The 24,204-nt window shown below is 38.4% G+C and overlaps 1 protein-coding gene across 1 annotated transcript in view; it reads right to left on the minus strand.

Annotated features, from left to right (window-relative positions):
* Window positions 1-24,204, minus strand: part of LOC139153593 (ALK tyrosine kinase receptor-like) — a 348,525-nt gene that overhangs the window by 262,767 nt on the left and 61,554 nt on the right. The window contains exon 2 of the mRNA XM_070727773.1: window positions 3,352-3,553. Within this exon, the coding sequence (XP_070583874.1) occupies window positions 3,352-3,553 (202 nt within the window). The remainder of the gene's footprint in view (window positions 1-3,351; window positions 3,554-24,204) is intronic.

Below are 24,204 nucleotides of genomic sequence, written 5' to 3' on the forward strand. Positions count from 1 at the left end.
TGTGTGTATATATATATATATATATATATATATATATATATACACACACTCACTAAAACTCTCATTGTGTATTGGACAAAATAAGTAAATAAAGAAAAATAAATAAATAAAAATCCCCATAATTAAAAACCAAACAAACAAATTCAAACATCATGCATCAGACATTAATTCATTGGGCGGGCAAGGTATTAAAATTTCAACATCCCCAGGCCTGCCGTCAGAGGTGGGTCTTTAAAACTTTATGGAAGCCATTGCTATGTTCTACCTTTTAAAATATATAAATATTTAGAAGTCAAAAAAGAGAGGGAGGCCAGTCACCTTATAGTTACTAACAGGATATTGCTTTAGACCAATGTTTCTCAACTTTGCCAACTTTAAGAAGAATGCTGGCTGGGCAATTCCAGGAATTGAAGTCCACACATCTTAAAATTGATAAGGTTGAGAAAAAGTGCTTTAGATTTTCTCCAACAGAAGACACTGAAGTTGTTCAGCTGAGCCACTTGGCTGACCTCTGTTCCTCCAGTTGAATATGACCTTCTGCCAAATAGAATTCTGGCTTCTTTTCTTTGTGTGACCAACCTGGAAATAATGCAAAACTTTATACAAGGCCAATGAAATAGGAAATAGATTTGTTTTTGAAACCACTCCAGTTTCCTGTAGGTGCTTTCTCCTGCATAGAATGAATATATAAGGAGATAATCAAGGTTGTGTGATTAAAAAAAACAACCACTTTCTGAAATCAATGCCTCTTTCTAGCTTGGCTTCTGCACAAGGTGTACAGACTTTAAAGAAGTGAAAAGAAACACATGCTGTACGACTGTACTGTATATCTTAATTAGCAAAACTAAAGTGACATAGAAGTGCATTCAACCTTCAAAACACTTCAGATAGTATTGAAATAATATTAAGAAGAGATTAAAAGGAAAACCTGTGGAAGGACTATTACAACTCTCAAATCGGGCAGTATTTGTGAATCCTGCAGACCCTTTGTTCTTAAAGTTAGCCTCAGTAGGGAGTCTGCCAACTGAATAGGTTCAAGGTCTCTTCAGCCTTGAAAGACGGCATTTAAGAAGCAACTTGATTGAAGTGTATAAAATCATGCATGGCATCGAAAAGGTGGATAGAGAAAAATTATTTTCTCAATCGCATAATACTAGGACGAGGGGGCACTCCTTAAAGCTTATAGGTAAGAAATTGAGGACAAATAAAAGGAAATATTTCTTCACCCAGAGGGTCATTGGTTTATGGAATTCACTTCCAGAAAAGGTCGTGACAGCTGTCAGCCTGGGTAGGTTCAAGACAGGATTAGACAGATTTACATAGCAATATAGCATTTAGATTTATATACCACTTCACAGTGATTTACAGCCCTCTCTAAGGGGTTTACAGAGAGTACGCATATTGCCCCCAACAATCTGAGTCTTCATTTTACCGACCTTGGAAGGATGGAAGGCTGAGTCAACCTTGAGCCTACTGAGATTCGATCTGCCAAACTGCTGGCAGCTGATGATCAGCAGAAGTAGCTTGCAGTACTGCACTCTAACCACTGTGCCACTGAGGCTCATGGATTCCATGTGTATCAGTGGTTATTGAAACGGACGTCCAAGTGCCACCTCTATGTTGGTTGAGGCAGGCAGGATTCCCTTGGGTACCATTTGTTGGGGGTCTAGGGAAAGGGAGGGTTTTGCCTTCTCTTTCTGCTCAAGATCCCCATGGACAATTGGTGGGCCACTGTGTGACACAGAATGCTGGACTTGATGGGCTTTGGCCCGATTCAGCATGGCTCTTCTTATGTTCTTAATACATTGATTATTGCTAGCCTTGGCAGGTAGTAATCTAGCAGCCCAATGCATCATGCACAGGCCACACTCACCCCAGCTCCGCAAAGGTAAAAAAAATGTCATGATGCGATCGAGTTTGATACCCGTGTTTTAGAACAGTGTTTCCCAACGTTGGCAACTTGGAGATATTTGGACTCCAGAATCCCACAGCCAGAAACCAAATATCTTCAAGTTGCCAAGGTTGGGAAACACTGTTTTAGAAGATGAGTCCAAAGACGGGCTACAAGAATGGTGGAAGGTCTTAAGCATAAAACATATCAGGAAAGACTTAATGAACTCAATCTGTATAGTCTGGAGGACAGAAGGAAAAGGGGGGACATGATTGAAACATTTAAATATATTAAAGGGTTAAATAAGGTTCAGGAGGGAAGTGTTTTTAATAGGAAAGTGAACACAAGAACAAGGGGACACAATCTGAAGTTAGTTGGGGGAATGATCAAAGGCAACATGAGAAAATATTATTTTACTGAAAGAGTAGTAGATCCTTGGAACAAACGTGGTTGGTAAATCCACAGTAACTGAATTTAAACATGCCTGGGATAAACATATATCCATTGTAAGATAAAATACAGGAAATAGTATAAGGGCAGACTAGATGGACCATGAGGTCTTTTTCTGACGTCAGTCTTCTATGTTTCTATGAAAAAATAATGGCTACTTTCCAGTTCCGACAATGTAAAAACAACAACAACAAAACCCTGTGGTTTCATATGGAATATTTAATTTATTTGACAGATTATGTAAATACCTACTAAGCACCACTATAATAAGTCCAATCTCACAAACAGCAGTAAGCTGCGGTTTTATTTTAACAAAGGTTTGTGAAATAAGACATTGTATCTGGGTTTATGAATAATATTAAGTTATAAACAAAGATTTACAAACTTTAGGGTTTATAGATCATATTAATCAATAATGTTAAATGCAAAGTATGAATTCATCCTGTATATTAGCAAATGAGTAAATTTGCATTACCTTTTTCCAAGTATTGATTTGTCTTGGTGTCCGCAGGCAAGAATTAGCGTTATACTGTAGAACTTGTATTTTTCCTATGCTAATGCTTGAGGTTTCGAAAATTAAATTATACTGAATTCAGTTATTATATACCAGCTTGCAGAACAGTGTGAAAGAAAAAAAGAACTCTGCTAATCAGGGAAAAAACGCAGTATATTCATGAATAAAAAAGTGTCCCTGAGAGCAGAGAGGGCTGTAATTACTCATTTTGTGTGTCCGTGCATGTGTGTGAATTAGTATGGTCAAGTATTAATATATCCAAATAGATTAATGAAAGTAGACATAATAATAACATCTCCCAGTGACAGATCCAAGGAGTAGCCTCCCTCCTCTCTCTTAAATAATCTAGACCAAAAGAACTCCCTGCAGAAAGATGAAACTAGAAAGTACTCTACAGATAAAAGTATTTAGCTCAGTTTTAATGCTTCAAAGCAAAATTGTAGTATCGGAAGGTGGGGGGGGGGGTTGGGGTTGGGGTGAGAATAAAGAGACCTACCCATTTTTTTCTCTGCCAGGAAACAAGGGGGTTTTGATGTGGCTTTCATTAGCATGGAGGACCTGAGCAACATACTTCCCATTGGGTTGGATATATTTGTAGACAGCCACCTGAACCATGCAGTTTTCACTACTGCTTCTCAGCCATGGGCTCAATAGGAGGAAGTTCATATTTTCTGATGTATTAAGGTACAAGAATGAACCTGAAGAAAAAGAGAACACAAAAAGTCTGGTTACTTTTTTTAAAAAAGGGCACACATCATTGACTTATCATCAGTCACGATATTATTATTATTATTATTATTATTATTATTATTATTATTATTATTATTATTATTACTATTACTATTATTATTATTAATTAGATTTGTATGCCGCCCCTCTTCGCAGACTCGGGGCGGCTCACAACAACAATAGAAACAATATATTACAAATCCAATAATTAAAAAATCATTAAAAAAACCCTTATTAAAAAACAAAACATGCACACAAACATACCATGCATAACTTGTATAGGCCTGGGGGGAAAGGAATATCTCAATTTCCCCATGCCTGACAACAGAGGTGGGTTTTAAGGAGCTTGCGAAAGGCAAGGAGGGTGGGGGCAATTCTAATCTTTGGGGCGGGAGTTGCTTCCAGAGGGTCGGGGCCGCCACAGAGAAGGCTCTTCCCCTGGGTCCTGCCAGACAACATTGTTTTTAGTCTATATATTTAGTCTATATATTATTTTATATTTACCAATTTTTATGAAAAGCCTGTACATGGATCCTGCAATGTTTCCTAATATTCACTTCCCTCCTCTGAACTCAGAAGAAACGGAGGCAATGCCTCTTTACAATGAATAGGTCCTCATCCACTTCCACTCCCATTAAAATATTGTAAGAATATTGGAACTTATTACCATATGTGGTGGGAATGCCAAAAAACAAGGGAATGCTAGGAAAAAGTTAGGCAATGGCTGGAAAACATTTTAGAGATATAAACTCAATTTGAAACCAATTTATTTTTATTGGGAATAACCATTGACAAATATGATAAAAGAAAATATATTTAATGTTACATATTTTAACTGTGGCAAGGATAGCACATGCCCAGCAATGGAAAAATAAAGAGGTTCCTACAGAAGAAGAAATCTTATTTAAAATCTTAACACGTGCAGAGATGGATAGGCTGACATTCGAGTTAAAGGACAAATTAGATACAGATGATTTTGAAACCTGGAACAAATTATATAATTGGATAGAGAGGAGAACCAAGATTAAAGGCTAGAAAGTAAGGAGGAGAAATTATAAATAAATTAAAACTCAAATAGATACAGTGATACCTCGTCTTACAAACGCCTTGTCATACAAACTTTTCGAGATACAAACCAGGGGTTTAAGATTTTTTTGCCTCTTCTTACAAACTATTTTCACCTTACAAACCCCACCTCTGGACTTTTTTGTTTTTGTGATGCTGCAGGGGAATCCCAGCAGCGCAAAAACAGGCGCATCACCGGCAACGGAAGTCCGGAGGTGGGGTTTCCTAGCGAGGGGAGCCTCAGTGAAATCGCAGCATCATAAAAACACAGAGGTCTGGAGGTGGGGTTTCAAGGACTTCGGTGTTTTTGCGATGCTGCGATTTCACTGATGCTCCCTTCGCTGGGAAACCCCTTCTCTGGACTTCCGTTACCAGCGAAGCACTCATTTTTGCAATGCTGGGATTCTCCTGCAGCATCGCAAAAACACAGAAGTCAGAAGGTGGGGTTTCCCATGGAGGAGAGCCTCAGGAGAATCCCAGCAGTGCAAAAACGGGTGCTTTGGCTGGCAAAAGGGGTGAATTTTGGGCTTGCACGCATTAATCGCTTTTCCATTGAGTCCTATGGGAAACATTGTTTCGTCTTACAAACTTTTCACCTTAAGAACTTCGTCCTGGAACCAATTAAGTTTGTAAGACAAGGTATCACTGTATTGGAAAATCAATACAGGAGAAAAAAGGGAATAACCAATATAAATATTCAGTGGACTGCCATTCACCTTTTCTTTTTTGTTATCCGTCTGTATTGTTGTCATAATGTGATATTATGTTATTTTTTAAAAAATGTTTTATAAATAAAAAACTTTTAAAATAAAAAAATATTGTAAAATGCTAAATTATTAGATTCCTCAAACTTCAGTGGCATATCCGCTGTGTCACATAAATGGGCTCCTTATTGCAGAAGTCAACAGTGGCTGAACAGTGTACAGACTACTGCTGAGGGATGGAGGAGAGTTGGCAGCAGGACCAATGTAGAGAGACCTCAGAAGGCCTCTGAATGCGCCTGCATCCTACTGAGACAGCCTTATCCATATTTCTCTGCCCAGAAATCTTGATGACTGTAATATTATTAGATTTTTATGAGACAGAAGGAGAGAGAGAAAACAGATCTAACTCTCCTGCCTCCTATTTCCCCATAACAATCCTATAAATTAGGTTGGGCTGAGAGCGAGTGACTGGCCTAAAACCACCCAGTAGCTTTTCATGCCTAAGGGAAGCCTAGAACTCACTCTCCTAGTTTCCATCAGGAGTCCATATAGTGACTTAGTTTTCTTAATGTTTTAGTGTATCCGCTCTGACTTTCCCATCAGTATACTTATCTGTGGCAACCCGATTCTCCCGTAAGCCTTGAGTTTTACTGTCCACCTAGCTGTCCATAGGATAATTTTAACTTTCCCAAAACAAAACAGGATAAAACCAAATTTGTGTACTGAACACAAGAAGGAAAAGGGGGGACATGATCAAAGCATTTAAATATGTTAAAGGGTTAAATAAGGTCCAGGAGGGAAGTGTTTTTAATAGGAAAGTGAACACAAGAACAAGGGGACACAATCTGAAGTTAGTTGGGGGAAAGATCAGAAGCAACATGAGAAAATATTATTTTACTGAAAGAATAGTAGATCCTTGGAACAAACTTCCAGCAGTCGTGGTAGGTAAATCCACAGTAACTGCACGTAAACATGCCTGAGATAAACATATATCCATCCTAAGATAAAATACAGAAAATAGTATAAGGGCAGACTAGATGGACCATGAGGTCTTTTTCTGCCGTCAGAGGTCTATGTTTCTATGTTTCTAACAAAATGGCAAAAAAGGGACTGAGGTTGAATGTGGATTAGATCGAACTAGAGCTCGAAAGGCAAAGAATCCAGGAAATAAAATCTACAGTACAGTGAGAAGAACAGTTGGATAGCTTCTTAGAATTTTTTACCCATTCAATTTGAAGACTCTTTTCTCCTGCCTTGTAATAAAGTGACATAGAGCAGGGTTAATTTTAAGTGGCTGGGGGGGAAATCCCAGTGACCCCATTCGGCACCTCCCTGGTTATATTACAATCAAGTGGGATATTTGAAATAAACTATGTACAGAAGGGGCTGGAATTCTCTCCCACCCTCCCCCTCCCCCTTTATCAGATGCTGACCTGAGATTAAAAAAATATTGACACATCAGTTTCTTTTTTTAAATGCATCTAATCCATAAATAGTTTTGTTATTACTTGATACATCTTGGCAGTGCCTTGGTGGTGCAGTGGTTAGAGTGCAGTACTGAAAGCTACTTCTGCTGATCATCGGCTGCCAGCAGTTTGGCAGATCGAATCTCAGTAGGCTCAAGGTTGACTCAGCTTTCCATCCTTCCAAGGTTGGTAAAATGAGGACCCATATTGTTGGGGGCAGTATACGTAGAGAGGGTTGTAAAACACTGTGAAGCGGTGTATAAATCTAAATTGATTGATTGATTGATTGATTGATTGATTTGATTTGAATGCTACCCCTCTCCGAAGACTAAATGCTATTGCTATTTAAATAAATTACATAGCTTACTTAAGGGCAGAAATAAATGCATTGTCATTTGTATTAATTTAAATATTTCAGTTTTGATTGGGGCTTCAAGTCAACCCAATATATTACTCATACTGGCAGAACCCACCAACTCTACTTCTTTCATACACACATGCAGTTAAATACTTATTCTTTCAGATATACACAAGCATGGTGAAACGTAAGATCCTATGAAATTTTACTCATCCTAATATTTATGGTGGTTATGACGATAGTAAAGATTTGATTTGATTTGACATTCAGATATTCTTGGCAATAGTAAAATGTGTTAGCAAATCCATAGAGGAAAAGGCTATCATAGTTACTACTTGTAAGGCTTAATCATCTCTAGTATCAGAAACAATATATTCTCTGTATCAGTTGCTGTGAATGGATCATAAAACAATGTTAATTTTGGAGAGGAAAGTTTCTAAATAAATTCAGCAAATAAGGACACTAAAGGTAGATAGTCTTTTTAAGATGAAATACACTTTAGGCTATAGAAACCTATCTCACTATAAAACTGCTAAAATGCAGAAAAGTGCAGATGGATTTTTATTTCATGTAATTACAGGAAAATCATAAAAAGAAAATATATGGAATATATCACTGCAGAAGAGCAAGCACAAATGAAAAGATTTTTAAGGATCCCATGGAAAGCTAGGAAAACAAAGAGTTCAGAGGAAAAAAAAACATAGAATTCTCACGTAAACACAATTGTCCAATCCAATATGGATCAGTCAGTAGGACCAGAGGTTTTGTCTTCCAAGCTTTCAGATTTGAGCCCATCTTCAGGGAACTTCTCTCTAGCCAATTGCCCAGGCCCTCACTCTTAAAGATATATCATATGGACCACATGCTCCTTTCAAAAGTCCATGATGCTTGAAAAAGTTGAATTAAAAAACAAATAGAGAACTACCAGTGGCAAGGTAGATGGATTCAATTCTGATAGCAGTTAATGCATCTCTGACAGACCTTGAAGAAAGATCATTCAGGAGTGAAGTGAATCTATATGGGTGGTCACTAAGAGCTGACATTGGCTTAAAGATGCTTAATCAAGCAAGCAGAGGTAGTCAGGATAACTTGATTTTCACTCAGTAGTCAATTAATACAAAACTGTTGAAAATCTTTTGGCCTGCTAATTGTTATTTACCTTGAAGCTAGAACTCTAGAACAAGTGCAAGTTGTACGTGAATTGTAAAATGTTACAGCAAGTAGATACATTTGTGTACTTTCATATAATGTTTACTATAATAGGAAAAAAGGAGGAGAATTTTTAAGACATTCAAATAATGGTATAAAGGTAATCCATAGTGGCTTGTTGCAAGGAACAAATATTCACACAAAGAAGCAAAAATTTGCCACATATAAGGAAGCAACACATCAAAAAGTTCACATCAAAGAAGTTCTTCTCTATGCTGCTTCAGAGATAGTCAAAAAGTAATGAAGGGAACTTGACACTCAATTAGCACTTAGAAATAATTAGCTAACAGGTATTTCCGACTGTTTCTTTCACAAGAGCAAATATGTGGTGCATAGCTATTGCAAAAAAACCAACAGCTAATTTACTTCAGTTGCTAGCAGATACACTCTAAAGGCGGGCATAACTGATCATTATAAGTTAGCTGATTCGAAAGTTCCTTGATCATATTGATGGTTAATAAAGGCAAAGGTAAAGTTTTACCCTGTTCAGTCATGTCTGATTCTAGGGGGCAGTGCTCATCTCCATTTCTTAGCCAAGAGAGACAGCATTGTCTGAAGACATTTCTGTGATCATGTGACCAGCATGACTCTACACCAAGGCACATAGAAACATAGAAACATAGAAGTCTGACGGCAGAAAAAGACCTCATGGTCTATCTAGTCTGCCCTTATACTATTTTCTGTATTTTATCTTAGGATGGATATATGTTTATCCCAGGCATGTTTACATTCAGTTACTGTGGATTTATCTACCACGTCTGCTGGAAGTTTGTTCCAAGGATCTACTACTCTTTCAGTAAAATAATATTTTATCATGTTGCTTTTGATCTTTCCCCCAACTAACTTCAGAATGTGTCCCCTTGTTCTTGTGTTCACTTTCCTATTAAAAACACTTCCCTCCTGGACCTTATTTAACCCTTTAATATATTTAAATGTTTCGATCATGTCCCCCCTTTTCCTTCTGTCCTCCAGACTATACAGATTGAGTTCATTAAGTCTTTCCTGATACGTTTTATGCTTAAGACCTTCCACCATTCTTGTAGCCCGTCTTTGGACCCGTTCAATTTTGTCAATATCTTTTTGTAGGTGAGGTCTCCAGAACTGAACACAGTATTCCAAATGTGGTCTCACCAGCATGGAATGCTGTTACCTCCCCACTGAAGTGGTACCTATTTATTGTTCACATTTGCATGCTTTTGAATTGCAGCGGTAAGGAATAGGAGCTCACCCTATTGTGCACAAGCTCAGCATCTTTAACTGCTGAACCCTTGAGCCCTTTTCATTGGTATCTAATAATGAACACTTTAAAAAATGTTAGTAGGATAGCATTGACTATCAGTTGCTTTCTGGATAGGTCAATTAATGTATAAAAATTCACACAATAAATCTAACACACTAAAATCCCGGTCTCAATTGTGAATTGAATCACCTGTACCAAGATCCAGTTTACCCCAAGCAGCTAATATTTTGTTTTAAAAATTCTGGTACATAGGTAAATGCATGGGTGGGCTACTGCCCGGACAGGGGGGAACGCAGTGGGGTAGCAAAAATGGAGCTCCACCCCAGAGCACCTAATTTGCACTGAAAGATGTTGAAAGAAAATGCAGGGTGTCCTGCATAAGCCACGCCACAGTGTGGTAGTAAAATTTTTGGTAGCCCTTCACTAGGTAAATGATAGTAATTTTAGCTACTCAACAGCAAACTCGCATGATTTCAGTATTACCAGATAGTAGACCCAATCCAGGAGCCAATTTGGAGAGGGAAATTTAGTTCATCATAATTGAATTCTATGTTTTCTTTGCATGTTTGCTTAAGAAAAGGATTTAGGGGTAGTGATTTCTGACAGTCTCAAAATGGGTGAACAGTGCAATCAGGCGGTAGGGAAAGCAAGTAGGATGCTTGGCTGCATAGCTAGAGGTATAACAAGCAGGAAGAGGGAGATTATGATCCCGCTATATAGAGTGCTGGTGAGACCACATTTGGAATACTGTGTTCAGTTCTGGAGACCTCACCTACAAAAAGATATTGACAAAATTGAACGGGTCCAAAGACGGGCTACAAGAATGGTGGAAGGTCTTAAGCATAAAACGTATCAGGAAAGACTTCATGAACTCAATCTGTATAGTCTGGAGGACAGAAGGAAAAGGGGGGACATTAAATATGTTAAAGGGTTAAATAAGGTCCAGGAGAGAAGTGTTTTTAATAGGAAAGTGAACACAAGAACAAGGGAACACAATCTGAAGTTAGTTGGGGGAAAGATCAAAAGCAACATGAGAAAATATTATTTTACTGAAAGAGTAGTAGATTCTTGGAACAAACTTCCAGCAGATGTGGTAGATAAATCCACAGTAACTGAGTTTAAACATGCACGGGATAAACATATATCCATCCTAAGATAAAATACAGAAAATAGTATAAGGGCAAACTAGATGGACCTTGAGGTCTTTTTCTGCCGTCAGACTTCTATGTTTCTATGTTTCTATGTTTCTAATAATCATCTTCTGGTCCAGCTCAAGTGTATACTGTACGATGGTGATTTGGATTGACCTTAGGAGCAGAATACCCTATGTCACTGTTATTTAACAGAAATACAACTAAGAGGATGACAAAGAGGGCAGCAAAGTGGATGGGTTACAGTAGCAGTGGAAGAGCTGAGAATCCAGTTAGGGACCAATTATCATGGAGAAAATGTATGTGGTCACTAAGAGTTGATACCAGCTTGATGGCACAAAATCAATCAAATTTAAAATTCCCTGATTTCAATAAGAGTACTGTTACTAGATTTGAAGCTGCATTTCTACTAATACAGTATATGGTGCAAAGCAACAACAACAACCCTTAAGATTAAGGAATTAAGCATATAAAGAGTCTAGAATACATGCATAATAATTTTGCTGAGTTAAGAGAGATCCTTTATTTGAGTAATTCATTTTTATCATTCTACTTTAATGTTTATTTCATAGCATTGCAGTTGCATTTTCTCAGGGCAGCTTGGAATAGGCATACTGTGGAGTCTTGCTGCTCACTAGTGAGCTACATGTATTCTCTTATATTAAGCATAACTGTATTATAATGAAATTGAATACACAGTTTTATAACACAAATCTATATTTCAGTTAAGCCATGCTTCACCTTATATCTCTTTTCAAGTGTGCTGGGAAATAAAAACAACATAATGCAGTATTGATGGAATGCAGTATGAGAATAAAAATGTGTGTGCTTATTTTAGGCAACATTCTCTATTTCAAATCTGAATCTGACTACTATAGATTATATATACATATACATATACATATACATAAAGATATATATATATATGCTGATTTCAAAATAACAGAGTTGAGAGGGACTTTGGAGGTCTTTTAGCCCAACTCCCTCCTGCTAGGGTCCCTATAGCAGTGATGGCAAACCTTTTTGGCACTGAGTGCTGAAAAAGGAAAGAGAGAGAAAGAGAGAGAGAAAGAGAGAGAGAGAGATAGCTTCCTGCACATGCCCAAGGGGTGGGTTCCTCTTGGTTTGGACTAGTTCACACAAACCGGTAGCAACCCACTGGTGATGTCACAATGATGTCACTGACCCGTTTTGGTTCCAGTAACCATGGGCGCCACCATCTTTTAAAAAAAAAAAATTAAAAGAAAAATTACATTTTTTTTTCTGAACATGTGCAGAAGCAGAGATTCTGGCACTATGCATGAAGTCGCCATCATGTTTTTAGCTTTTTCTTCCTAGCTTTTTTTAGCACAGCACTACACTTCACATACACATTCCTCCCACAGCCTAGGCAGCGTAGGAATAAGCAAACTAGCAGTGAAGTAAGTAGGAACCCACCCCTGGCATGTGCATGTGCTTCTCTGGGCTGCAGCCCAGAAGGGTTGCCCAGGGTGCATGCGCAGGTGGTTTCCAATATGGACATGCACACTGGCCTCTTCTGGGTTTGGTGGTGTGCATGCGTGGATGATGTTCAGCTGGCTGGCCTGCATGTTCACCCTGGAAAATGGAAGACCAGCTCTTCCAGTTTCTCGCACTGCCACATGCCTGAAGGTCAACCTATCACCCCGCGCATGCGCATCAGAAACCTGCAAGAGGAACAAGTGATGCTGCATGTGCCAAGCAACATAGCTGTCCATGCCACTTTCGACGCATATTCTATAGATTTGCCATCATGTCCCTGTAGCATTTCAGACAAATGTCTGTCCAATCTCATCTTAAAAACCTCCAGTAATGAAGCACCCACAACTTGTGAAAGCAAGTCATCTCACTGATTAATTGTTCTAACTGTCAAGAAATTTCTCCTTATTTCTAGGTTGATTCTCTCCTTGTTTATCTTCTTTCTACAGTAGAAATCCATGGCAATTTTTTTTTACATATCAAATGCAATTTACATCCTATATTATTAAATGAAAGAAGGTGTACATTAAAAAGCCAACAAAACACTTTTCTTTTTCAAAAAAAAAAATTCATTCAAGATAATTGCAGATCTTGTTAAATATAGATACACTTCAATACCTCAGAATTTCATGTTCTTATTGGGAAAACAATAAAATGCCACTGAAGATACAGCTGAAAAATAACATTTTAATATAGTCTTTCTCTTTTTTGAGTTTGAAAAGAGTATGGGAATATAAGAACTGTTTCTACAAAAGCTAAAAGAATTGTAGAATTCAAAAGACCCTGAGAGGTCATCTAGTGCAATCTTCTCTGCTCAGTGGGTGATCCACTACAGCATCTCTGATAGAAGATAATTCATTCATCATTCTCTGTTTGAAGAATTCTAGTAAATTCTAATAATAAATTCCCTGCTGCCTGAGCATCTGGTTCCACAGGTAAACAATTCATCTGTTCAAGAGGCTCCACCTCACCGCATCAACTAGAACAGGGGTCCCCAATTCCTGGGTTGCAGCCCACTACTGGGCCATGAACCATTTTGAATTGGGATGTGGAAGTGGTGAGTGAGCATGCGTGCATCCCCATGTGTGTGAGCAGCTGATCAGTGTGTACACATGCATTTCCCGTACACAAGTGGTGTGCATGAATGCCCACTACTGATGCAAATGCACCCCTGTGCCTGCTTACTTGCATGCCACTTTTACAGAACCTTCTCTTACCCTCCTGTAGTCGACAAAGCCAGAAAAGTTGAGGAGCTCTGAGCTAGAATTGCCCAAATATCTATTTTTTTAAGATATCTCAGGGATATCAATCATTTTAATAATATATTTTAAAGATTTGCTATCATACAAAGGGATTCTCTTTTTATGGAGCTAATGTTTTAAATATCATAGGAAGATGCATCTGAACTTAAGTACCCCAAAAAATACTAGAGAGAAAAAGGGTTACCAACAAATAAAACAGTTCCTGAACACTACTCAGCATCCATACTTTGATGATTATGATTACCAGCTTCAATTGGAATAAATTCTGAGGCTATTTTTTTCTCCTATAATAAATGTGAGCCACTAACATATTTGTGTAAGTGCGTAGAAATCTCTCTGTATATGCCTTTCCAAACATAGCAGACAAAATAAGTTATTATTAATGAATGGTTACTCTTTAAAATTGCCTATAAAATAAGGTGTCAATTGGTAAACATAGTTTATGTCCCACCTACATATGGACAATCCAACTTTTTTTTCTGTTACAAAATACTCTTCCACAATTTCTATGAATAACAAGTGTTAACCTAGAGAGAGACTCCACCGCAAACTTTTACTAATTACCTATGATGTAGTAAGTCTTACTGAGGTTAAGGACTCTTATACTTGGAATACTCTATACATAGACTGAGGAAACTGTGGGAGAGATCCTTGAGCATATTAAGATATATATATATATATATATATATATATATATATATATATATATATATATATATATATATATATATATATATATATTTATGTATGTATTTATTTATTTATTTATTTATTTATTTATTTATTTATTTATTTATTTATTTATTTATTTATTTATTTATTTATTTATTTATTTATTTATTTATTTATTTATTTATTTATTTATTTATTTATTTATTTATTTATTTATTTATTTATTTATTTATTTATTTATTTATTTATTTATTTATTTATTTATTTATTTATTTATTTATTTATTTATTTATTTATTTATTTATTTATTTATTTATTTATTTATTTATTTATTTATTTATTGGAAGAGATCTTGCACATCATCTAGTCCAACCCTCTGCTGGTGCAGGAGACCCTACATCATGCAATAGCAGTCCAGTCTTTTCTTGAAGGTCACTAGTGTTGGAACATTAACAACCTCTGTTCCACTAGTTGATCGCTCTCACAGTCAGAAAGTTCCTCCTTATTTCCAGGTTGAATCTCCTTGGACGGCTTCCGACCGTTGCTCCTTGTCTGGCTCTCTGGTGCTTTGGAAAATAATGTGGTCCACTCCTCCCTGTGGCAGCCTCTTAAGTATTTGTAGGCTGCTATCATGTTCCCCCCAGACCTCCTGTTTGCTAGACTATCCATGTCCAATTCCTGCAACCTTTCCTCGTATGTTTTAGTTTTTAGTCCCTTTATCATTCTGGTTGCTCTCTTCTGCACTTTTCCTAGAGTATCAATGTCTCTTTTGTACTGTGGTGACCAAAACTGAATGTAGAACTCTAGGTGTGGTCTAACTATTATACAGTGGTATTAGTACCTCCCTTGTCTTGGAGTATATTCCACTGTTTATGCAGCTTAAGACTGTGTTGGTTTTTTTAGCCACTGCTGCACATTGTTGGCTCATGTTTAGCTTGTTCACTAAGACTCCAAGATTTCTCTCACATTCACTGCTGTTGAGAGTGTTTTTGCCCAGTTTGTATGTGTGTTTTGGGTTTTTCTTAACTAGGTGTAGGATTCTACATTTCTCTGCATTGAACTTCATTTTGTTTGTTTGGGCCCATCGCATTAGTCTGTCTAGATCCCTCTGTATCCTGAGCCTATCCTCTAGGGTGTTAGCCACTCCTGCCAGCTTGGTGTGGTATGCAAATTTGATTAGTTTCCCTTCTACTCCATCATCTAAGTCATTAATGAATATGTTGAAAAGTACTGGAGCTAGGACTGACCACACTACTGACTTCTTTCCATGTGGACATGGACCCATTTAGGACTACTCGCTGGGTGCAGTTGGTCAGGCAGTTGCCAGTCCACCTGGTAGGGTTGATGTCTATCCCACTTTTCTCTAGTTTGTGGAGTAATAGTTTGTGGTCAACTTTGTCAAAAGTTTTGCTGAAAATTGATTTTTGTTTTTTGTCAAAAGCAAAGAGTTCAAGAGAGTCCTTTGTAAGATTATGTATGCTTACTGTTGCGAAGTCTTGCTGAGTCTGGAGTTGACAGTGTCTTTATGCATGGAAATGAAGGTATCTATATAAGCAGTTCAGCTAAGCACTACTGAGTGAAACTGTGTGTTCCAATATCTCAGGGGTTGCCACAAAGAAGGAATTAACTTATTCTCCAAAGCACCTGAGTGTAGAACAAGAAGCAATGGATAGAAGCTGAACAAGGAGAGAAGCAACTTAGAACTACGGAGAAAATTCCTGACAGAACAATTAATCAGTGGAACAGCTTTCTTCAGAAGTTGTAAATGCTGCAACACTGGAAGTTTTTAAGAAGATGTTGGATAACCATCTGTCTTGTTGTGTAGGGTTTCCTGCCTAAGCAGGGGATTGGACTAGAAGACCTCCAAGGTCCCTTCCAACTCTGTTGTTATTGTTATTGTTATTGTTATTAACTGGATTTTTTTTTACTCAGATAAGGATTAGACAATGGTACATTAAACTCAATCCAAACCATCTATTATAATTTAGCTTATTGTATGAGTCAGCTCAATATACATCATACTATACATCATACTATCAGCAGCAAATCTCAAGAGAGACTGAGGTGCGACTTTTCCCAGGAGCTTTAGAACTAAACCATACAGTGGTACCTCTACTTATGAACTTAATTTGTTCAGTGACCAGGTTCTTAAGTAGAAAAGTTTGTAAGAAGATTTGATTTGCATCTTAATAATGCAAATTATCATTCATATCCTACTTATGATTCATTTATTAATATTCTTGAATAATTAATAGTGGACTTGGAATCTAAACGTCTTACAATGAATAGTTTGTTTTAATGTGTCCAAAATATAGACTGGAATATGTTTGGAAGGAAGATGAAAATTGTCTATCAGGGTGGGATCTAGCAATGACTTTTTAAAAAGGTTGTGAATCATATGTAATATATAAAATATATTATTTGTCATTATAGTACAAACTCTGGAAAGACAAAACTAAAATTCTATTTGTTTAGTGAGGCATAGGACAAAAGTTAGATGCGTTGGTTTTGCAAAGCTTGATAACGGAATGTCAGCATTTAGCAGCATATAAAATATGATTAATTTATTTTTCAGTAGGGAATAGGTTTAAATTGGAAACTGGCTCCTAATGTCTTTGCTTTTGGTTTTCTTCCAGAAATATAGCTGCTGTGAAAAGCTACATGGGAGATAGTCATATAAACCTGTACATATTTTATTTTTAACAAGTCTTATTTAATTTCCTTAGATTTCTAAAGTGAATATTGTGTTAATGAGGCTCTTGGGGGATAATCCTGGGTGAACGAATAACTGAGAAAGAGCACTTCAGCTTCAAACTTATTTTCTACGACATTCAAGTACCTTGAGAATTAAACCTTAGATGAAAGCCACCGCATGTTTTATCAGGCATGTTGTTGGCCTTATGTTTTGGCCATGCCCTTAAATAAAGTGCAAACTCTGGGACCCTGCAGTTATCCTTAAAAAAATATCCCAAGGAAAATCAGAACATGCACTTGGTGAATCTGACTAACATGTCGAATCATTTTATCACAGAAAGAATCTTTACAATCTTCAAGCAATCTAGCTTTTTGCCATCATCACCTCTTTAATTAAAGTGGCTATTAAGGTCCTGTCTCCATCGTATGAGTGTGAAAGAGATGAATGCAAGAAATGATTATAAATTATGCTATCAGCATAGTAAGAAATCTATTACTACGATGCGTATTGCAGTTATTACTCAGATCTTTTGGAAGCCAAGTTAACAAAATTCTTAAAAACATAGAATTTGCTACTGGGGATAAAACGTATGATCAATTTGAGTCCCTTATACTATCCTCTGTCAACTGTGTCCAGTTGGATAGAAGCACAAACAAAAGTTTACCAGTGTATTCCCACAGGAGGTGAAGTCAGAGAAGCTATGTCTTCTGGGAGAGAGAGTATGCACCCTGCTGCAAAGACAGGAAAGGTCATCTCTTGAAGAGCTGTTTGCTGCTAAATAAGCAGAGACTTTATGGGGCATATAAGGCAGCCAAGATCCAAGTAATGAACTCATTAAGCAAATGAACAAAGAGAGCAAACAAAAGTTTTTCAATAGAATTTGACATATGAGTTTAACAGGCGCCCTCGATATTTTTTTCTTTTAAGGTTAGAGTGGGTAATTGGCTAAACTGAGAGCCCGAGGCCTCTTCCTCAGGGCTGAATCAGATGAATTCTCCTAACCCTTGACTCAGGAGTAAATGCGCTGGCTTGATGGCTGATCTCTATTCTGCATTTTAATTAGGCTGGCAACTAGCACTGACCTGCTGTTAAATTATCCCATGTTAAAACTGTAGTTTTGGGTACTGTAGCTTTCACATGAGATAATTTAACAACAATGATTGGAGAATTCTCCTGTCTGTTTCTGTTTCCATTCAGTGTCATATCCTAGTGAAAGAAAAAAAGAAAAACCTAATTAGGATGCTTAGCAGGTGGTGCTGTAGCTTTGGATAAATGAAGAGCAAAAGCTTTGGAGAACTTTCAATTTGCCCAACGGCTAGGTTGCTGTCATTGAATGTCTACACAATGATGACCTTACAGGCTATTTTTATACTCTACAGCAGTGTTTCCAAACCTTGGCAACTTGAAGATATCTGGACTTCAACTCCCAGAATTCCCCAGCCAGCATTTGCTGGCTGGGGAATTCTGGGAGTTGAAGTCCAGATATCTTCAAGTTGCCACGGTTGGGAAACACTGCTCTACAGATCTCCCAGAAATGTTGCTAATTGGCCTGTAGTGCAGCGGTGGGTTGATCCCAGTTCGGGCCGCTTCTAAGAACTGGTAGTGCTGGCGACAGGAGGTTCCGCTCACCTGCCCTGAATGCTTCTGTGCATGTATGAGCATGCATGTGAAGCAGTAGTAAAAGGTTTTAGAACTCACTACTGCTATAGTGGGAGAATAGGAATTAAATAGAAAGGAAATCCATCCACTACAGTGGAAAAGCTTTATCTCTCTTCATTCTGTACTCTCTGTTCAGCTTCATCAACCTATCAGCTGGGCTGTTTATCAACAAAGCATTAATGCTTTTTTAGAATGCTTGATCTATTTCAACTTCACATGATGCCCCTCTGCTGTGCTGTGTACTTAGGTGAAAAACTGGGTGCCTTGTCAAGTTCAACCCTGGTCCCAAACACTCAGATGAAGAAGTTCTCCAAAGAATAGCAGTGAGATTGCAAGTGGCCACAGACAGCATCCTCAGAAATAATTGATGGAGTACTCAAAATGGCAATGTAGTTGTAAAACCACATTTATAGAAACCATACAAAGTACAGCTACCTCAACCCCCCCTTTTAGCAAAACAGTAGCAAATATATAATGTATTCAACTGATGATAGAATCAGCAATACACAGCTGGCAGAATTGGGCTCTGTTTAAATCAATTAGAGCACTGGTCTTGATTGACTGATTGATTGATTTGCCATTTTTACAGGTTTGGCACTATTTCAAAAGTTTCCTAATCTTGTGTTTTATAAACTGTCTAGCACACTTCTAGAAAAGTGTTAATACAAGATGCCTACATTATGCCTGAATGGTAGTTCAGGCATAATATAGCCACCCAGAGTCCTAATGGAGTTGGGTGGCAGATAAATCCAATAAAATCAAATAAATAAATAAATAGTTTTGGAAGAGCCAGTTAGGCATTACTTGGATATTGAATAGATTAATGCAGAAATAACTAGGAGACTAGACAGGACTGGAAAACCCATAATGTAAGAGGGCAAATAAAATCTGTTTTTATTTATTTTTAATTACTTTTAATATTTTAAATATTAATACAGTGATACCTCGTCTTACAAACCCCTCATCATACAAACTTTTCTAGATACAAACCCGGGGTTTAAGATTTTTTTGCCTCTTTTTCCAAACTATTTTCACCTTACAAACCCAAGCCGCCACCACTGGAATGCCCCGCCTGCGGAGTTCTGTTGCCAGAAAAGCACCCATTATTGCGCTGCTGGGATTCTCCTGAGGCTCCCCTCCATGGGAAACCCCACCTCTGGACTTCCGTTGTCAGCGAAGCACCTGTTTTTGGGCTGCTGGAAATTCCCCTGCTGGGATTCCCCTGCAGCATCACAAAAACACATAAGTCCGGAGGTGGGGTTTCCCATGGAGGGGAGCCTAAGGGGAATCCCAGCAGCGCAAAAACAGGCGCTTCAGCTGGCAAAAGGGGTGAGTTTTGGGCTTGCACACATTAATCGCTTTTCCATTGATTCCTATAGGAAACATTGTTTCATCTTACAAATGTTTCACCTTATAAACCTCGTCCCGGAACCAAGTAAGTTCGTAAGACGAGGTATCACTGTATTTTAGCATTTTTACACAGTAGCCTCTAATATATTTTTAAACACACACACACACACATATATGATCGCTATCATTTCGAAACATCCAGGTTTTGCATTGATATGTAAATTTTCAGTTGCATTGATTTGCAAATTTTCAGAACATGAAAATTTGCATTTAGTTTTAAAACAATTCCCTCATATGATGAATTATTAAATATATTTTACTCTCAAAATGCACACTTTAAAATTGCCCAGGAAAGGAAGGGAATATTGGGGATATTTGAGAAGGGATCAACTGATAGATAAACATTTGAATTTATATACATATGCAGATCAAGTCAGTTCATATTTATTTGACCAGTATCAATTTTTAAACTTCTCTCTTATTTGACACATCCTTCATGATGTGTTGATACCATGGATTCTATGTTACGATATTAAAGATCATGTAAAAATGATAATCAGTATTATATCTTGCTTATTCTATGTCATTGCTGAGAATGCTTATGCATTTTAATACACAATGATAGCATTACTACAGAGGTATACTTCTTTTATATTCCTTGATGAGCCTTTAAGAGGTAGAAAACTTTGGACCAATTGGTATTTAAAGTTCTGCAAGAAAGTATAGTGGAATATAGTCTTCGGAGAGGGGCGGCATACAAGTCCAACTAATAAATAATAAATAAATAAATATTTTTTTTCTGTCCTTCTAAGCCAAATTCAGCACTGCATCATCATTCTGGGTGTACAGTATATGCATGTACTTTTTCATTCTGTTGCTACTTGCATTTTTAATATGCTTAATCAGATTCTAAATTGAATGTATAGATTTTGCACATTGTTGGATCATTAATGTTCTGCTTTAATACATCCACCTACAGTGTTGAAGCAAAAAGGCATATATTTCCTTGCAATACTCCACAGTGGGCGGCTTATTTTAATTTGCTTGTGTTTTAAACAACAGTGCCCTTTATCTATAAGCTAGCTCTTAATTTCTCTCTAAACAAATAATGAAAATCCTAAATAATCTTCTCCTGGGCCCCTAACATTTAAATATTTTCTTCAAAATATATTACAATTGGCTCCTAGTAGCTTTTTTTCATTAATATGGTTGGGATTTTTTTTTCTACATTGTTGTTTATTAATGTGGTCATTTAAAGCCTGATGCAGAAAAATCTTTAATCAAAAGCTCAACGGAATTAATATAGCTGACATTAAAATATACTTAGTAGTTCCTAATTTCAGTAACATTCACTAGGAGATAAATGAATTAATCTTGCACTTTCATTTTCCCCCCTTAAGAGTTACCAGCTTGTTGGCAACATTTCAAAATTATTGCTATGATAGGAAATGGATGTTTCAGAAGATGAGTGATCGAGCAAGATCACTCATATTATGTCAAACTCTGTTTAGGCTATTTGCCTTTCAAAATACATTATTATTTTATTAAGCAAATTTAATGGGAAAGGTAATAGAAGGGCAGTAGAAAGGCATTAAAATAATGAAGCTTGCTTGCAGCAACAGGCAATAGTGAAAGGAGAACACTGGTTGGGAAAGTAAGCAGAGACAGATGCATTGGGACTGATGGTGTCATGCTGAATAGTTGATATGCCATCTCTGTAGACCAGTACTTTGTGTGCGTGTGTGTGGGGGGGGTGTTCTTAGAATAAGACAATTTCTTAATCCTCTCAAGAGCGTACTGCCATCATGGGCGGGGCACTAGCCAGTGATAACATCTCTTCTTCATTTTCCTGATGGGAAGGACTTGCTGATCATGTACCACTATTGTTTGGATCCCACATTGGCTGGAGTTTGCATCACACTGCTGCAGTTGTTAGCAACCTGTAGTTGGCAGATGCAATCCTGCAGTTACCTAAGTCTGTTACCTCTTGGTCATTGTTCAGACTGGCTGCTGCAATTTACTGTGTGGTTAGACTATTTATTATTTTTTCCTCTTGCCATTAGAGAAATGATCTCTGAAGATGTACAACAAAGATATTAACATCCAAGATATCTTAGAAGACATTAACTACTTACTAGAAGCTTTAGTATTAGAAGGTGAAATCAGATTATCACTCCAGTCCTTACTTAATCCGAAGACTACAGGAATTTATTTATTTATTTATTTTATTTATTATTTATATCATTTATTATTATATTTGTTTGATGCCCATTTTTTGTAACCTGATGCAATATCTATTAAAATGGGGCAAGCAATTTTAAAAAAGCAGTAAAGATTTTAAGCAATAGTAAATACAGTAATACCTCATGATACGAACTTAATTGGTGCAAGGAGGAGGTTCGTAAGACGAAAGGTTCGTAAGACGAAACATTGTTTCCCATAGGAAACAATGCAAAGTCAATTAATCCGTGCAACCAAAAACCCCCCCGCAAAAAAACGGCTTTTGGTGACTGCTGGGAAGCCGCGCGGCTGTTTTAAAAGGTGACAGCCGGCCTGGGGGGCTTCCCAGCACCCCCCTGAACCCAGGTTCGGGGTTCGGGGGGGTGCTGGCAAGCCCCCCAGGCCGGCTGCGACCTTTTAAAACAGCCGCGCCGCTTCCCAGCTGTCTCCTGAAGCCGAACGCTAAAGCCGAACTTCCGCGTTCGGCTTCGGGAGACAGCTAGGAAGCGGCGCGCCTGTTTTAAAAGGTCGCAGCCGGCCTGGGGGGCTTGCCAGCACCCCCCCGAACCCGGGTTCGTGGTTCGGGGGGGTGCTGGGAAGCCCCCCAGGCCAGCTGCGACCTTTTAAAACAGGCGCGCCGCTTCCTAGCTGTCTCCTGAAGCCGAACGCTAAAGCCGAACTTCCGCATTCGGCTTCGGGAGACAGCTAGGAAGGGGCGCGCCTGTTTTAAAAGGTCACAGCCGGCCTGGGGGGCTTGCCAGCACCCCCCCGAACCCGGGTTCGTGGTTCGGGGGGGTGCTGGGAAGCCCCCCAGGCCAGCTGCGACCTTTTAAAACAGGCGCGCCGCTTCCTAGCTGTCTCCTGAAGCCGAACGCTAAAGCCGAACTTCCGCATTCGGCTTCGGGAGACAACTGGGAAGCGGCGCATCTGTTTTAAAAGGTCGCAGCCGGCCTGGGGGGCTTGCCAGCACCCCCCGAACCCCGAACCCGGGTTCGGGGGGGGTGCTGGGAAGCCCCCCAGGCCGGCTGCGACCTTTTAAAACAGGCGCGCCGCTTCCCAGCTGTCTCCTGAAGCCGAACGCTAAAGCCGAACTTCCGTGTTCGGCTTCGGGAGACAGCTGGGAAGCGGCGTGGCTGTTTTAAAATGTGACAGCCGGGCTGGGGGGCTTCCCAGCAACCTCCCGAACCAAACCCGGGGTTCAGAAAAAATTTGCCTCTTCTTACGAACTTTGTTCGAGTTACGAACTGGCGTTCGGGAGGCTTCTGGGAAGCCCCGCCGCCCGGCTGTCACCTTTTAAAACAGCCGTGCGGCTTCCCAGCAGTCTCCGAATGCTGGTTCGTAACTCGAAAAAAGTTCGTAAGAAGAGGCAAAATTTTTCTGAACCCCGGGTTCGTATCACGAGTTGTTCGTAAGACGAGGGGTTCGTATCTTGAGGTACCACTGTATGGTGAATGACATAGTGGCTAACAGATTGGAAGAGATAATCTACCTAGAAACATAGAAGATTGACTGCAGGAAAAGACCTCATGGTCCATCTAGTCTGCCCTTATACTATTTCCTGCATTTTTATCTTAGGATGGATATATGTTTATCCCAGGCATGTTTAAATTTAGTTACTGTGGATTGACCAACCTGTACCAAAAAATGAAGATTTAACAGTGCAAACTATCACATGTATTTGCACATGCTAGGAAGTTAATGCTTGGAATCATTCAACACAGATTAGAGTCCTACTTGGAAAGGAAATGTCAGATGTTGAAATTTGTATTAGAAAAGACTAAACAAGATAGAAAGGGTATTTAAACTTTGTTGTTGGAGAAGACTCTTTAGAATGCCTCAGACAGCCAAGAAAACAAACAAATGGATCATAGAACCAGTCAAGACAGTTCTCACTTGAACCACAAATGACTTCTAACAAATTATGAAATTTTGAACATGTTATGTGGAGCTCTAGTTCTCCTGATAGGTGCATAATGCTGGGAAAGGTAGAATAAAATAGAAAACTAGGACAATCAGCAGTAAGGTGGATGGATTCAACTGCAGCAGTGGGACAACATTGTTGGAAGGCATGA

Source organism: Erythrolamprus reginae, chromosome 1 (assembly GCF_031021105.1).
Source record: "Erythrolamprus reginae isolate rEryReg1 chromosome 1, rEryReg1.hap1, whole genome shotgun sequence".
NCBI classification, from domain to species: Eukaryota; Metazoa; Chordata; class Lepidosauria; order Squamata; family Dipsadidae; genus Erythrolamprus; species Erythrolamprus reginae.